Genomic DNA, 16,255 nt, shown 5'->3' on the forward strand with positions numbered 1-16,255 from the left:
GGCTATTTTACTTGGTTAAATTGGAGCATGGATCCTTTTAATTGGGGCCAGGCATAATTGTCATCTTTCCAAACCTGTTTCAAATTTTATTTTTTCAACTTTTTTCTTAAAAAGTAGAAAATTATTGTCATCTTTTAATTACACCTCTTTCAAATTTTAATTTTTAATTGGGGCAAAAAGTCTTATGGACAGTTCTGTCCATAGGGTATTTTGACTATTGAATATCTAGAAAATACCTGGATTGTGCCATGTCTGGTTTTGTGCATAAGATTGATATGTTGAAGGCATATGATCGATCCAAATGGGGTTTTGTTGTTGCCATCATGAAGATGCTTGGCTTCTCCAAACAATGATGTGACCTTGTTTATTTGTGAACGTCGTCATACTCTTATTCTATTAAACTCAATAGATCAACATTTTCCTACTTCATCCCATCTAGAGGTCTTCGTCAGGATGACCCTCTATCACCCTATCTTTTCCTCCTAGTTATGGAGTGACTTTCCCGTATGCTTGTTGCAGCTCAAGAAGATAAGTTTTTCCAAGGCATTAAGATAGCCAGATTTGTCCCAATAATTTCACATCTATTTTTTTGAGGTGATTGTTTTATTTTTTGTCGAGCTACTAAAAATGATGTCTTATCCATAAAATCTATTCTGGATCTATTTGAGGCCATGTCAAGACAAATGGTCAATCTTGATAAAAGTTTCATCCATTTTAGTGCCAATTATCCTACTTCCACTCGTCAATCCCTTTCTAGATTTGGGTTCCAAACAACTTCCTTAATAATCTTGATAGTTGGGCACAAAATTACTTTGGCCTCGATCTAGCTTATCATCCTTTCAAGATATCATTGATAAGTTAGAACATAAGTATCTGGTTGGAAGATGAAGCTTCTCTATCAAGCTGGCTGAAACTCTTTAATCAAGTCGGTTCTATCATCAATCGCTTCTTACCAAATGGCTATTCATCATTTCCCCCTCTCTATTTGTCATAAACTGGATGCACTTCAGAGAGATTTCTAGTGGGTCATGACCAAAATAAGCGTAACGTCCACAAAATTTCATGGGAGGTATTGTATCAGCCCAAATCTCAAGGGAGACTGGGATTTTGCAGTAGTAAAATTCATGATCTTTCCTTGCTCTCAAATCTCTGCTGGAGATTATTACACAACCCCTCCTCCCTCTGGGCCCAAACTCTCAAGGCGAAATATATTCGCAATTATTCGTTCTTGGAGACTCCGACCCCTAGAATCTGCTCAAAATTTTGGAAAGGAATACTAAAAGTTCTTTCTATAGCTAAACAATTCTTCTGTTGGCGAATTAGATCGGGTAGTCAAGTTAAGATTTGGTCAAATCCTTGGTTTCCATCTTTACCCCAATTTACTCTTCTTTCTTCGAACCCCCTCCCCTCTTTATTCTCATGTTAAGGAGTTAAAAGATTCTAATGGTCAATGGAACCTTCCTCTCATCTCCACCTTCTTCCCACCTAACATTGTCACCTCTATTCTCAAAGTAAAACTCTCACTTGATGTTACTGTGGATAAACTCTGCTTCCCCTTCTCTAAGACTGCGCTATTCTCCACAAAAATTGTTGCAGCTTGCCTAGCAAATCTATAGGCTAATTGTCATCCTGCTCTTCCCTCATTTTAGACATCTATTTGGAAGCTATTGTGAAAACTAAAGGTGCATCCAAAGTTTAAACTTTTTCTTTGGAAATGTTGCCACAATGGTCTTCTTACCCATAAATTCATTAACAAACTTTACCCTATTGATACCAAATGTTTATTGTGTTAAACAGAGGAGGAATCCATTTGACATTTATTTTTTGAATGCTCATTCTTTCGAATAATTTGGTTTGTTAATCCTTTAGGATTATGGATTTCCTCTCTTTCAACTAACTCAATTTCTCTTTTGTTTCCAAGTTTACTAACTTCTTCTCTATCAAAGCATGAAATTAAGTATGTCTTGAAGTTACCACTTTTGTTTTAAATTTCATTTGGATGGAAAGAAACCATATATTTCATGAACAAGATCAACCAAACCCCCATTGTGTTCTCTACCATATCAACCAATGGGTGTCCACATTAGACCATGGACCAACTACAGTTCAGATTGTAGACTCATCCCTAGAAGATAAAAATCTCAGACTTATTTTATCCCACAAACTTGTCAACTATATTCCTCTCTTCTTGTCACCCAAAAGATCATGCGATCCTTCTAACCGATGGGAGTTTCCATTCTAGTATCTAAACAAGGTGGATGGGCATCCATATTAATGATTCATATAGATTTATTTGCCTTCTCTTTTGATTATGGTAATATAGATTCTGCCGATGAAGCAGAAGGAAGGGCAATCGATCAGGGAATTCAGACAGCAGGAGAACAAGGCATCCAACATCTAGATATTTGGATAAATTCAAAAAACCTCAACTTATCGTTGAAGAAGGCAACTCTTGCAAATGGCCGTGGGAGCTCTATCGTCTGTTATTTTCTATCATTAGTTTGACTTGATTCAGTGGTTGTACATAAGGTAAATAGGGACAATATTTTGCCTGCTCATGCTTTAGCCACTAAGGCATGCACATGGAAGTTAGTAGACAGGGGTATTTGTAATCTCTTTAAACTGTGTTTTATGTTTTAAGTCTATTTTAGTTTCATGACAAAAAATAAAAAATAAAAAACTGGATTGGTCATTTGCCAAATTTTACTTTTAATTCAATCATATACCCTCCTTCCATTTATTGTCATGCATTTTCTTGATAGTTTAAACATTTTCGTACATCCTCTTGGTAGTCTCGGATTTTTAAAAGCCTTATTTTGCCATTTGGCCAACTCTAATTAAGTTGAAACTTGACATGTGAGTAGCAGGACCTTAAGTCTACCTCTACAATATATTAGCCACTATCAAACCTGCTAGTTGGTACAAATAGGTGGGCGGTCCCTAGATACCCTAAATTATTGTCATCTTAATACATGATATGTACAATTGGGAGGGGTAAGTTGTAAAAATATCATCTTTGACTAGGATTGCAAAATCCATTTTCAGAGGACTAGCAAGTTGTGCCTTTGTTGATGTAAGCCTCAAAGTGGCCCAACACAAGCATGGATCGACCCTCATCACTGGGAGTAGCACAAACTGATATACGTGTCACTTGTTACAATGAGTGAGAGGTACGAGGTTTTATCCTTATAATTTATTCTTAGGGGAGTGACCAATTCACCGATCTCAGAGTATTATAGCACAAATCCAATACGCTAGAGAGTACCCTCGTCAGTTGGTTAGCCTTCCACTAAGGAAATACTTGATCAAGGTTGCGATTTCACTACATCTCCATGACAATAGGTGTGTTGTGTTAGTGGCGTAAATGACCATCCATCGATCTCATAATGGCATAGTATGCCACGCCTCTTTGGGGTTCAAGGACAATATGGAACATCCTCGCCGAGGTCCCATTTGGAACAAGTTGTGGTGGAAGTGATTTTCATTTGATCTCATAATGCTACATTGTACTCCACCTCCCCAAGGGTTAGGGCACAACATTAAACATTCTCGTCGAATGACTTTACTTCGATCATGATGACATGATGCAGCTAAGTTACGAACAAATCCTCTATAAGCATGGATGCATGAAAGGTCTAAAAAAAGTCGTTAAAGATATCCCTAGTGGAATTGGTACTACATGTACAATGTGATGGATTTCATACCTCCGTCCTCATGACTCATGTTTCAACAATCTTGTTGTTGTTGGGAGAGAGGGATAAAGGTTCCCACTTTTAGGAGTCGTCACCTAAATAAGGGTCTATGACCCATGGATGTGTTTCCCTCATACCCTCATCCTTGTGATTCGTGATTCGACAATCTTGTTGTTGTTGGGAGAGAGGGGTAAAACTTCTCACTTTTAGGAGTCACCATCTAGATAAAGGTCTAGGACCCATGGATGTGTCTCCCCCTTTTTAGGGTTAGAGTTATGTTTGACTTAGCAATGGATAAGGTAAGGTCTACCCAGATCTTTGGGTAGGTTCAAAGTTACGTACTAAGAAGCTTTTCTACACCCAACCCTGCCTGGCCAGAAGCCGATCTCTTTCTATTTGGTATATTCATAATCTAACTAATCCTACTAACTAGCAAGTATAATGAAAATAGTAAATCTAATTAATTTAGGTATTTAGGTTAAAAACAATAAAACATGTAAGGAAACGGTTAAATCTAATATAAGCAATGTAAAGATAGAATTGAACATGGTGTAGATATGTTTACCAAAAAAAAGAAAAAGAAAAAGAACATGGTGTAGATAGTAAATGAGAAATATAATATATAAACATAGGGACATTGAACCAAAGCATAAGGTTACCTAGCTACGTGTGTATCCCAAATGGTTAGAGAATCAGGTCCAATGTAGTTTCACATGGAGATAGTGGTTTGTAGAGGGGATGGGGGACATGGTAGACAGTACTATATATGTACTTACGAGTTGAAAATCATTTTGAAATTCAAGCAGAGCTTCTGCATTTTCAAAGGTATTTTCAAGAAAAACAGGCATTTTATAACGGCATACCAAGAATTTGGAATATATTATGCTAACATTTGCGAAGTTACGGTCTACAATAGCCCTAGATCAGGGCATAAAGCCCTAATTAACTTGAAAATATGTATAAGCAATAAATCAAATCTAGTAATGGATAGAGATAAGGGAAGAATATCTTGCCAAAAAAAAAAGGGAAGAATACATGTCTGGACCTGAATAGGGATTATCAGTCTATTTCTACAAAGTTTTGATGCCTTTGATGGCTTTCTAGACTCTCGGGGTCATTTATGAAATATTCTCTCCTATAATCCTTCTTCTTTCCTCCAGGGTTTCCCTTTCTAGAAATCCTTTTTCTCTTTGGAGTTTCATCTTTTGAAAAATTATTCTTCCCATTTCTTTTGATGTTCCTTTTCTATTTCTAGTTGTAAATGGAGAGGAAATTTTGCCGGCAAATTGGTCTTTTCGTCGGAGAAAAAACATGGGTTTCACTAGCAAAAGGCCAAATCAATGATTTTGGTGAATCATTGGCGAAACACTATCTTTTTTCACCAATATAATTTCAATTTATGATTTTGTTGGTTTTTTGAGTGGTTTTGACGCTTGTGCTTCGGGATGAAATGGTCATTTCCATCATACGGTTCCTGAATGATCTTTTTGGAGGTTCTTTTTAAGCGAAGGGTAAAATTGGGTGTCTACACTATGTTGCTTGGTTTGACAAAATGACCCACTTGATCTGTGCCATATGCCACATGATTTTGAAAGCTAACCATGTGAATAGATAGGATTCACTTTAGATTACCCATGTGCCAAATTTGGTGGTTTAACTCGTCAAATGGCCCATTAATTGGATTGTTTCTTGGGTATTTTCAACTGCAATATATTTTATTTGAGAAAAAATTTCCCATGACGTCAAAGTATTATTTCCCTCTCACATGAGATTCTTTATTATTTTTTTTTCTCTTGCTTGGTAATGTTGATAATACCATTATCTGTAACGCCATTGGGGTGACATTCAAATTCCTCCTACACTAGCATTGTGGATAATTCTCTTATGTTATTTAAACCTTTAATTTTTAGTAGAACTTTGGTTTTCTTATCTTTATTAGTAAAATTTAGATTGAAGCATTGGTCGGAATTTTTTTTGAAAAATAGGTAAGTGGGACTTACCTAGTGTCTATGTACCAAATTGTGTTTTAAATGTGTTACACAAAAAAAAAAAAAGGGAGAATGTTTTCTGTGCCGGTGGCGCAGGCTGCGCCTAGACACATGGGGTGGGCTAAATGACCACCCTGCCCCCTGAATGGCAGCCCATGTGTCTAGGTGCAGGCTATGTTGTGGCGCAGAGAACATCACCAAAAAAAAATAAATTGTGCTTTAAATGCTGTATCCAGAACTTGGTCTAAGAATTTAGCATATCTTGTCGAAGCATGTTGGGGTTTTGCTCAGTTTTTTTTTTGTCAATCCTATACCTATACAAGGGCCCATAGGCCAACTACAATCTACAACTAAGGGGAGGGGGGAGGGGGGGAGGGGAAAAGTGCCTTTATGGCACAAATGCAAACCTGGAGAGTCGAACTCATGACCTCCAGGGGGGCATGCTCCAACTAGCAATGCCACCACCCAACCGAGCTAGCAGCTGTTTGCGGGTTTTGGTCAGTTGATTGAATCATTTTATTTGCATTTGGTTGGCTTGAACCAAAAAAAAAATAAAAATTATAGGGTTGGCATTCTCTGTGGAGGAGCGTGACCTCTGTGCACATGGGCAGCTTGCACGTGCGTTGGAATCATCAGGGCGGGATTTCTGTCTGCCATGGGGATGGGGTGGTCATTTCACCTCTTTTCTATGTCTGATCGTGGGGCAGCGGCAGTGGCAGCGTATTTACAATGTGGGCCGAGGTGCCAAACCTTGCAGAACCGTCATTCTGCTACTGCTCACTGACGCTGTCACGCTGGTATGTGGGTAGAGTTTCTTTTTGGATGCCCTTCCCACTAAAAACTGCCCGAGAGATTAATGTCTGCCTCGGGCAGCTAAGACTGGACTGCCCGACCGAATAATGTCTGCCCGTGCTCCCCATTCGTGGTCGGTTAAGTTGGAAATCACTTTCGTCGAATGCCTTTCCAATTTCAACACTTTCACCTGAGAGGAGAGAGAAAAAGAAAAAAAAAACCCTCTTGAAACGCTAACACATTGTAGAGAACATCACTCTCTCCCCTTCTCTCCTTCTATCTCTCTCTCGCGCCATGAGTCTGTTTGGTCTGGGCAGGTAAGTCCTTGTTCTTGAGAAAGAGCTTATCTCTCTTTTGCGAATCATCGATTATTATTCTTATTGCTCTTTTTTTGTGTTCGCAATTCCATTTTCCTGATGATATCTTTTAATTTGTATATTCTGGATCGTTCATTAAATTTAATGTTTTGCTGGTTAATAAATTTAACATCTTCTTTGATCTTTATGGGTAGATCTTTTGTTTCCACAGATTGAATCCTGGTTTAATCTGTCTTATAGTTTTCTTGGCTAGATATAGTTTGATAATGGCGTTAATTGCATCAGGTGTTACATGGAAATACTTAGATAGATGGCTGATTCCCCTGCTGCTGATGTGGGCTCTTAATTTTGTGTTCAACAGAGAAAAAAAAAATGATAATTCATGAATTTAATTTGGCATGCATTTTATGTTTTGCTAATCAATTCAGTGGTAATTTATCTTTAACGTTTGTTTGAGTGGTCTAGTAGGATTCTATTATGATTCTGCTGAAAAGATTCTCCTGTCCCCAGGGGGGACAAGATCCAAAATGTTGCAGTTTATTTTCGTTGGTATTTTGGAAAGTCCAAGTTAGTTGAAGTGAATACTGTTTGCAGTTTGAGAAAGTTACAACTTCCCAAAAAAATTAGGAAAACCGGAATAAAAATATACAGTATTAGGGCTAGACACAAATGTGTGAAATAGTGTTAGTATAATATGTTTGTTAGTTTTGCTATTCATCCAGTACCAAATTGATATGCCAACACACCTATCATCTCCATGTGATTTCAGTTAATGAAAATAATATATATAGTAAGTGGTTATGTGCATGACGAGCATCAAGTTACTGGAGGGGACATATTTACATCTTAATATGGGAAATAGTATTCTAGATAATTTCAATTAATGTTTTATCGGTACTGAAAATGAACATCATGGCAGAGATATCATTTTAGTTTATTTTATCTTCAAAAGAGGAGAAAGCTTAAACATATTATGGAGGCTGAAAAGCTTATATTTTGGTACCTGGGCTTTTGTATTTGGTATTTACCGTCCTAACCCTCCTCTCTCTTATTTTATTTATTATTATTTTTTTAAAAACAAAATTTTATTTAAGCACAAAAAAGGAGAAAATAAAACATATTTAAACAGATGACATTATCGTGTCATTAGTCCTACCTATTAAAACATTAAGGCTTTTATTTAATTAAAAAAAAAAACCATTATTCGGTATCTATATATAATGTGATTACACCATGCTACCTCTAGATGTAGATCAACCTGCAATTGCTGTCCTCCTTTTTTTACTAGTTTTACTTGACTATAGCATTCGAATTTGATATAATACGTGCTGACAACCCATTTTTCTTGCCGGCATTTTGGCAAAACACTTCTCAACATTGACTGTTGAGTGTTGACAATGGCCCTACAGAGAATCTACTAGTTTGCACACTTCTAGTGGGAAAACAATAATTTCCCACTCTCTCTCTTGCTTGCTTTGACATTTCTTTAAATGTGCTTTTACCCTGATAGGTGTGCCATATTTCTAAAACTTGTAAAGTGTTATTATTCTGACTCAAGAAATTTGCTTGATAAGATCGTTGGCCTTATTTGTTATTATAATTATGGCAAGTGCATTGATACCTTATTGCTTCATGTAATTGTGTTGCCACATGGGACTTATATGGTAGCAGTTGGAGGACTATGGGTGGTGGAGGGCCGGTTAGGGAAAGAGGAAACCTGAGAGGGGTCTTAGTGTTGCAGGGGAGGAGAGGAATTCACATTGCATAAGAAAGGGAAGGGGGGGGGGGGGGAAGAAGAAACTAACACATGCTCACAACCACGCAGGCTCTCAAACATAATCAACTCAAATATTCTTTTCAATCTATTGTTGATAAATATAGAAGAAGATTACGCGATTGGTCTCAAAGATGATGATCAGACAGGCAAGTCTAGCTCACAAGCAACTATAGGAGTTCAATTCTCCTTTGATCAATGTTCGGTAGCCATTATCAAAAGATTGCATTGTCACATGCGGTACAGTTTAGTCGAGGTCTGCTTGGAGTCCCGGTGCAGAGGCCAGTCAAGGAGCTTTCTTTCGATCTTGATGTGCCTTCTTGATGAGTTATGAGAATGGGGAATTACACCACGTATAAAGAGAAATAAATGACTCCTAAAAATAAATACTAATTCTCTAACTAGAAAACTAAGAATAATTGGGAAACCAAATACCCTATGTAGCTAACTTCTAAAATAAACTAAAAGACATTATTCCCCAAACCAACGTAAATTCCTAAAATCCTACTAGATCCAAAAACTCAAACTGGACCCGGTTCATCTCCATCTGGATACCCAAATGGATTTGGGTCGGTCCAAGGTAGTGCACTTGCATCAATTCCCATAGTCTTGAGAAAAACTTGCCCACGAGTTTTGTAAAACGAGAGAATTAGCACCATTCGATCGGCATCCTCAAATATTGACTTTGATGGAGCAATGATCCAACGCATCTCATGTTCAACCGTCACGATCTTTTGATGGTCGTTAGCAAACGACGTCCCTTCGATGAGAATCTGATCATGGGTTTTCACAACTGAAATCAGACCGCCGATCAATTTTTTAATTGCAATCTTGGTCGGACCATGTACTGCAGTTTGATTGTCACTTACGTTGTCCATATTTTCTTCCACGTCTGGTCCGCCTTCTAAAGATTGTATCATGCTTGACACCTTACCATAGAAACAGTTATTATTATTGGCAAGCTCCTGACAATTTGTCTTTAAATCAAGAAGCCTTGTATGGAGATTACTAAGTTTTGTTTGCAATTTACAGAAACCATCTCTAATCGAAAGGAGTAAATCGTACCGATCAACCTCCATGATGTAGCCTCAGGTTCGACTTTGCCTTAAATGAATCTTAAGGGCTATTGGGACATCGGAATAAGGATGAAATAAGGTTTAGAATTAAAGATGGAGGGCAAACTAGGAATTGAGGCCAAAATAAGGACAAGGTGGAATAAAAGGGCATGAGAGGGGTATAAAAGGAAAACAATTATTTTTTTAACCCAACGCAGATGACATAGGAAGCGGGCAAATCTGGAAAAGAAAAATAAGGCTAAAAAGTAAGTGGGGCTTAAAGAGGGGGGGGGTAGTATGGGAAATAAAAAGAAAAATTAAAGAAAAAGGAGCAAAAGGGATTTGGGAGAGGGATACCGTGTTTGAGTGGAACTCACTCTCAGAAGACCGAGGGAGGAGGGGAGTCTCGCGACTTCGGAGGATGGCAAGGAGGCAAGAGAGCCAACCAATCCGGAGGATGGGATTCGACTTGCAGCAGGAAGGCGGAAAGACCAGGTATAATTTCTCTCTCTCTCTCTTTTTGTTTTCTTTGGTTCTCTGCTCTCTCTCTCTTCTCTTCTTCACTTTGTTTTTTCTTTTTTGGCGGAACCATCAAAAGTGGGTTGATCGAGGTCAGGGTAACAAGGGAGTGGGGGGTGGTGAAGGTGATTCTGTGGAATTGAAGAAGGTGGTTCTGGGTTTCTGGTTTGGGTTGGGTTTGATATTAGGGTGTGGGGTTTCAGCGGAAGATTTTTTTTTTAAGGGAATCGAAGGGTTAGAGTTTCTGTCGGATGGGGTTTCAATGGAGTCGAAGGAATGGAGTGGGGTTGGAGGATGCAGTGGGAATCGATGGAAGGTTTTTTTTTTTTTTACTGTACCACCGAACAATAACGGGAAAGAGAGAATAGGGAAGAAGGAGAATGAGATGAAAGAGATTGACAGGGAAGGCTAATGGATCCTTCGGCTCTGTTACCAAATTGGTGGAGGGCTGGTTAGGGAAGAAGAGGAAACCTCAGAGGGGTCTTACTGTTGCAGGGGAGGAGAGGAAATTGCGTCAGAAAGGGGGAGGAGGGAAAAGAAGAAACCTAAGACGGGGTCTCAGTGGTGTCATTGTTCGATATAAATGACACAACGGTTAAGGCTTAAAAGGGAATCAAATGGTTGCCAAATATAGAGCGCTCTGTATCTGTGAAAAGAGCAAATCTAGGGGTTGATTCAGGTGTATCTTTAGATATTGACAGAATCACAGAAATGACTTAAGGAACTTGAAAGGTAATGTAGTCCTAGGTGGCAAGGGGACCAGCTAGGAGCCAATGCTTCAGGATCTGCTATGAACATGCAGTCTGATTGGGGTAAAACATGAAATTAGGTGAAAATTAGGGTTAGGGTTTGGGTTTGAGGATATGGTAATGCTAGGTAGGTGTAGGGGAGTCTATCAGTAAAGGTCCAGTGATGTTTGGATGAGCAGAAGACTGTAAACTAGAATGACAGCAGGTTAGGGTTTTGGGTTTTTAGAAAGTGGAATGTGAAGGGATCTAGGGTTGAGGTTAGGAATTTTGGGCAGGGGCTTGGATCGAGCTTCCCTAATGGTGAGGGGAAGATTCGATCCAAGTTTGGACAGATTCTGATGGTGGGAATAGGCTGGGCAGAAAACTAGGGTTTTGGGGTTTTAAAGGAGATAGGGTTATCTAGGGTTTGAGTGGGAGTTTGGGGACCAAACTCAGATCGAGTTTCCCAATTGGGGAGGGGAATGTTCGATCAATATTTGGGCAGAATGTGATGGCTGAATTGGTCTGTGCAGGTTTTAGGTTTTGAATTTGAGATGGGGGAATTAGGGTTTTAATGGTGGGAATGGGCAGCAGTATGGATTGAGTATTCCTTATGAGCAAGGGGTGATCTGGATGAAGTTTGGTGAATTTCTGATGGAGGAATAAGTCTGGACAGAATTAAGAATGAGAAAATTGTAAAATAAAAGGGGGGAAGCTAGGGTTAGGGTTGTAGAGGATTAGAAGAAGAAGTATGGGGATGGGGATGCTTGCACACTTACTTGCAGCAGCAGAGAATAATCGGTAGCAGCTTGAAATTGCAGTACTTGAAGTAGAACTTGAAGGCGAACCACTCGACATTGCACCGCAGAGTGTCGATTGGATTTAACACCAATCCCACCAACGAACCACCTGGGCTTCACACCGCAAGGTGTCGATTGGATCATACACCAATCCCACCTTGCCTTGATCAAACACAAAGCAATCTCACAAGGAGAAATGAAGCAGCAACTTGCTAACAACAGGTTTTAATTTCATAAAAGTGGAGAATGAGGTGCTCCACGATTTGCATTAATTTGAATAGGGCGGAAAGCCTTACATTCATATTCAGCCTAGGAGTCTAAGTACCCCTGGCCTACTTAACTAAAGGATCCAAATAACAGAAAATAAAAACCTAATTGAAAAGGTGACTCAGGTCACTTAAATTGAACTAGGTTAGGCCGGTTCAATTGAAAACATAAAACACTCTAAAAAAAAGACTAAGTATATGGCTAATCCCGTATGCAACTTATGGACCCATATTTTAGGCCCATTAAAGTGGCGTATTATATAGAAAACCCATGGAACCAAAGGCCCAACATGTCTATAACCCAACCCTAGACTTATTTCTAGGGAAAGAAGCCCAATTTGGTGATAAACCTGCATCAAAAGGAGTGATAAAAATTCCAAAATAAGGGTGCAGTTGATAGAGTTGCAGTTTCTCTATTGAGTGATGAGTCCTTAGGTCAACTAAGGTTCCAATGCAGCTTTGCAAAACCGAAACTGAAAATTTGTGAACTGTAGCTTCAAAGATCAATTGGAGTTGGTTTGGGTTCAAGATTGAAAATGTGATGCCTTTTCCTGTGAAAAGGTAACTATGCAAATCAAGAAAATCACTAAGGATTTCTTGTGGGAACCTGGGGAGAGAAAGAGGGACCATTTCATTGATTCACACACTATTAGTTTACTAGTGGAAGGTCTGGGAATATAAAAGCTTGCTCTCAGACATTTCACTTCTTATAACAACAACAACCATAACCTTATCCCAACTAAATGGGGTCGGCTACATGGATCTGATAGAGGTTAAAACAATAGTAGGAAAAAAGAGAAGTAAAAAGCAATAAAAATGAGTAAAAGGAGGTAAAAAGGAAAAAAAAATGTAATGGAAGAAGTCAAAGCAGTAGTCAAAGTAGCATCCCAGAAACATCCTCCTACAAGGATGGGTCGGCTTCACGGGTCCTTGTCCTCCAAACAACTCTATCTACGGTCATAGTAGGATTGAGCCCTACCAGACACATATCCTTTCTTACCACTTCTCCAATAGTCATTTTAGGCCTGCCCCTACCTCTTTCATTTCTTACAAGGTTTTTATGGTGGTTTCTAGGTGAACCTCATGCTCTATGGCAATAGGTGATTTAGAGTGAAGGGTATGAGTGGAGAGGGTTGTGACATCTTTGTTGCCAATAAGGTTACTTTTAAGGAACCATGGAAGAATATAATTGTCTCCAACCTACATTCCCCAGTTAAGTTAGATTCGATGTGGATAATGGGGAGAGAGTAAGTTTTTTTATGGATATCTGCTGGGTTGATCTACCCCTTAATGACTTGTTCCCTAGGCTGTGTCTCAGCTCTAATGAAAAATTTTCTATGTGGCTATGTGCCATAATTTCTCTTCAACTGGTGTCAATTGGAATCTGCATTCTATAAGGGGTTTTATGGATGGGGAATTGGGGCAATTCTTAAATTAGTTACTTTGCAAGAAATATTTCTCTACGTTGATATGCAATGGAAAAGACTTTGGACATTGACCCATAGTTTAAGATTTCGGTTTCGACCTTGGTCAAAACCGAAATATCTCTGATTTCAGCTAGATTTCGGTCAAAAGATGGTACATTTCGGCTACATGTCTTTGTTTGACCATTTTGGTGGTCAAATGGCCATATTTTGGCCCAGAACTTTAAGGAAACCCTAATTAAGCATCTCTAAACATATTGGAACCTTTAGATTGTAGAAAAAAACACCCAATATGATAGTTTGGTTTCAGATCCTAGGTTGGTAGTGTACGTCGTACCCTGCTGCATATTCTCTCTAATATGGCCTATGCTACACATAATTTAGTACAAGAACATACATAATTCACTTAAAACAACCAAAATATACATTAGGAATGAAGAATAACCATTTAATAGTACACTTACAAGTAGTCAAGTACAAATGTTGACACCCCCTATGAAACCAACAACAACAACTCAGCCTTATCCCAACTAAATGGGGTCGGCTACATGGATCCTTGCCCTCCAATCAGCTCTATTCTTCTAATTCTATTTTAGTACCACATTGAGTTCCGGGGAGCCTCAAAATCTCTAGAAAATTGCTATGACTGTATCACAAAAGAAGGCCATGCCATGGTATTCCTTAAAAACTCGAAATCCAACACAACAACCTGATAGGTGTCATCATCAACATACTCTAGGTAACCTAAACTTGGATATAGATTACCAGGCTGGGAAGATGAAGTAAATGTGGGGGTCCATTGTAGTTGCGTGGTGGACTGAGCTGATATGATTGCTGGGGGGTTGGGTATGAATTATGAAAAGATGCTCTTCATAAAAGATGATCCACCCTATGATTGACCCTCATATGTAGTGGAGAATGAAGAAGAGGTATACTGGTCATACCAACCATACTTGGCACTAGCTCCCTCTGTGGAAAATGAGGGTACACTCCATTGGCCTTTCTGTCCATACCCACTACTCTCCTCTAGACTCAAGCCTCCAAGTGTGCTAGACAAGCTCGTAACATCTATCTCTATGCTATCATCCTCCGCATTTGGGTCTAAACTGGTGGCGCAAGCCTCTTGAGTAGCCTGAATTTGTGGGGGCCTGTGCACCGTGGTCAGCTTTCTGTGTAGCATGATCGAATTGAGTCTTTCCTATGAATCAGATGGGCTCTGACTTCAGCTCAGGCTCAAGTTCCACCTCCGCCTGGTTGCACTTCTTTCTAAGGAATGCAAATCTATCACCCCCATCACCACCACCATCATCATCGTTACCATCGTATCATCTCCATTAGTTGATGGGGACGGTGTGTGAGTGTTGGCCACTGGAATGAAACTAGTCAATATCCTCATCATCATCCCCACCAAGTTGTGACTTATGTCGGGGTGTCTATGAGTGAACTCGACCCTCTCAGGAAGCGTAAATTTGTTGAGATTGGCATCCATTTGACTAGCAATATTGGGGTCGGGCCTACCACCAGGTTGATCTAATAAAGGGTGGCCTCGAACTGTCACGGCCACTCGCAGGGGGGATCCTCCTCATCTAAGCCCTTCTAGAAGATGTTGTTGACCTAGGTTGGGTCTGTCGTTCTTCATGCCCATGCATATGTGCTCCATCTTCAGTCTCATGTTGTAGTGCTCAACTGCACATACACCAGGTGCTCCAGCCAGTTGTGACCCAATCAGTTCTACCTCCTGGAGTGGATAAGTGCGAAAGTGCTCCAGTTTCTCTCACAGCTGGAGGCGGAACATGTCTGGAGGAGCACTTTGACTGATATCTTCCTCAAGTTAGGTGCATCACTCCCATGTAGCACCTACCATTCACTTGCATTAGAGCATAAAGACCCCTATAGGTCCCCAGTCCTCTAGAATATATTAGTTTCTTCTTCATCGAGTTCCTAGTTTGCAAGTTTTGTTCATTAAGTTTCTGTTGTGTTTTAGATGCACTGCGATTCTGGTTTCTCATAGGTTTGCTAGTGTTTGTTACTTCAGCCTAGCATACCTCATCAAGGTCCCCATGAACAGAAACCATATTGGGAAGGGTACCTGATGCAGTTCAGAAGGACAAGAAGACCATCAACAAACCAGGCCATTAGTCGGGTCAAACTGGGCTAAGAATGGACCAATAGACTTAATTTTGAGTGAGCTGAATATTTTTGGGTTTTCTATTTTAATGGGCCAATTCTATAAGCCCAAATATTAGGGATTTAATGCTTGTATGGGACTAGTGTTAGTTTCTGTTTTAGTAAGTTGTATTTTTTTTTTAATTGTAGTAGTGTTGCTAGAAGGGTTGGACAGATATGCTACAATCCAGCCATAGTTTTTATTTTGTTCACCTCTGGAAGAGTTTCTATTTTGTGGGGAGCATCAATTTTTGATGGCACTGCCCCACTTTTAGTGTTATGGTGACGGCGGCTTCCAAAGGGAGTGTTGCTAGGGAGGGGATCGGTGCAGATAAGGTGCCTCCTCAGTCTTACGCTAAGGCAGTAGGGGTTTTTGCTTGGCCGGACATTGATACTCTCCCTGAGCCGATTCACACCGGCAACATTACTTGGGTCAGGACTCCACAAAAAGATTATGAAGAGAATCGCATGCTTTTCCGTCATGCTCTAATTGGAAGAGTCAATTTTCGCTTGGCATCCCTCGATGGCTTGAGGAAGGAGGCGAGATTGAAATGGAATCTGAAACAAGGGGTGAATTTTTCGGTTCTCTTGCGAAGGGGACATGGCGGAGGTATGGAGACGTAGCCCGGTTCGCTTCAAAGACCAGGCGATCCGATTCCAGCGATGGAAGCTGGATTTTAACATTCATGAGAAACAGGTGCAACCCAAGCTCGTCTGGGTATGTTTTCCTGATT

The 16,255-nt window shown here is 39.7% G+C and overlaps 1 protein-coding gene across 1 annotated transcript in view; it reads left to right on the forward strand.

Annotated features, from left to right (window-relative positions):
* Positions 1-6,656: 6,656 nt before the first annotated feature.
* LOC122646544 (MOB kinase activator-like 1A) overlaps positions 6,657-16,255 on the forward strand; it is a 47,728-nt gene continuing 38,129 nt past the window's right edge. The window contains exon 1 of the mRNA XM_043840113.1: positions 6,657-6,789. Coding sequence (XP_043696048.1) covers positions 6,767-6,789 — 23 coding nt within the window. The 5' untranslated portion in view covers positions 6,657-6,766. The remainder of the gene's footprint in view (positions 6,790-16,255) is intronic.

Source organism: Telopea speciosissima, chromosome 11 (assembly GCF_018873765.1).
Source record: "Telopea speciosissima isolate NSW1024214 ecotype Mountain lineage chromosome 11, Tspe_v1, whole genome shotgun sequence".
Taxonomy (NCBI): Eukaryota; Viridiplantae; Streptophyta; class Magnoliopsida; order Proteales; family Proteaceae; genus Telopea; species Telopea speciosissima.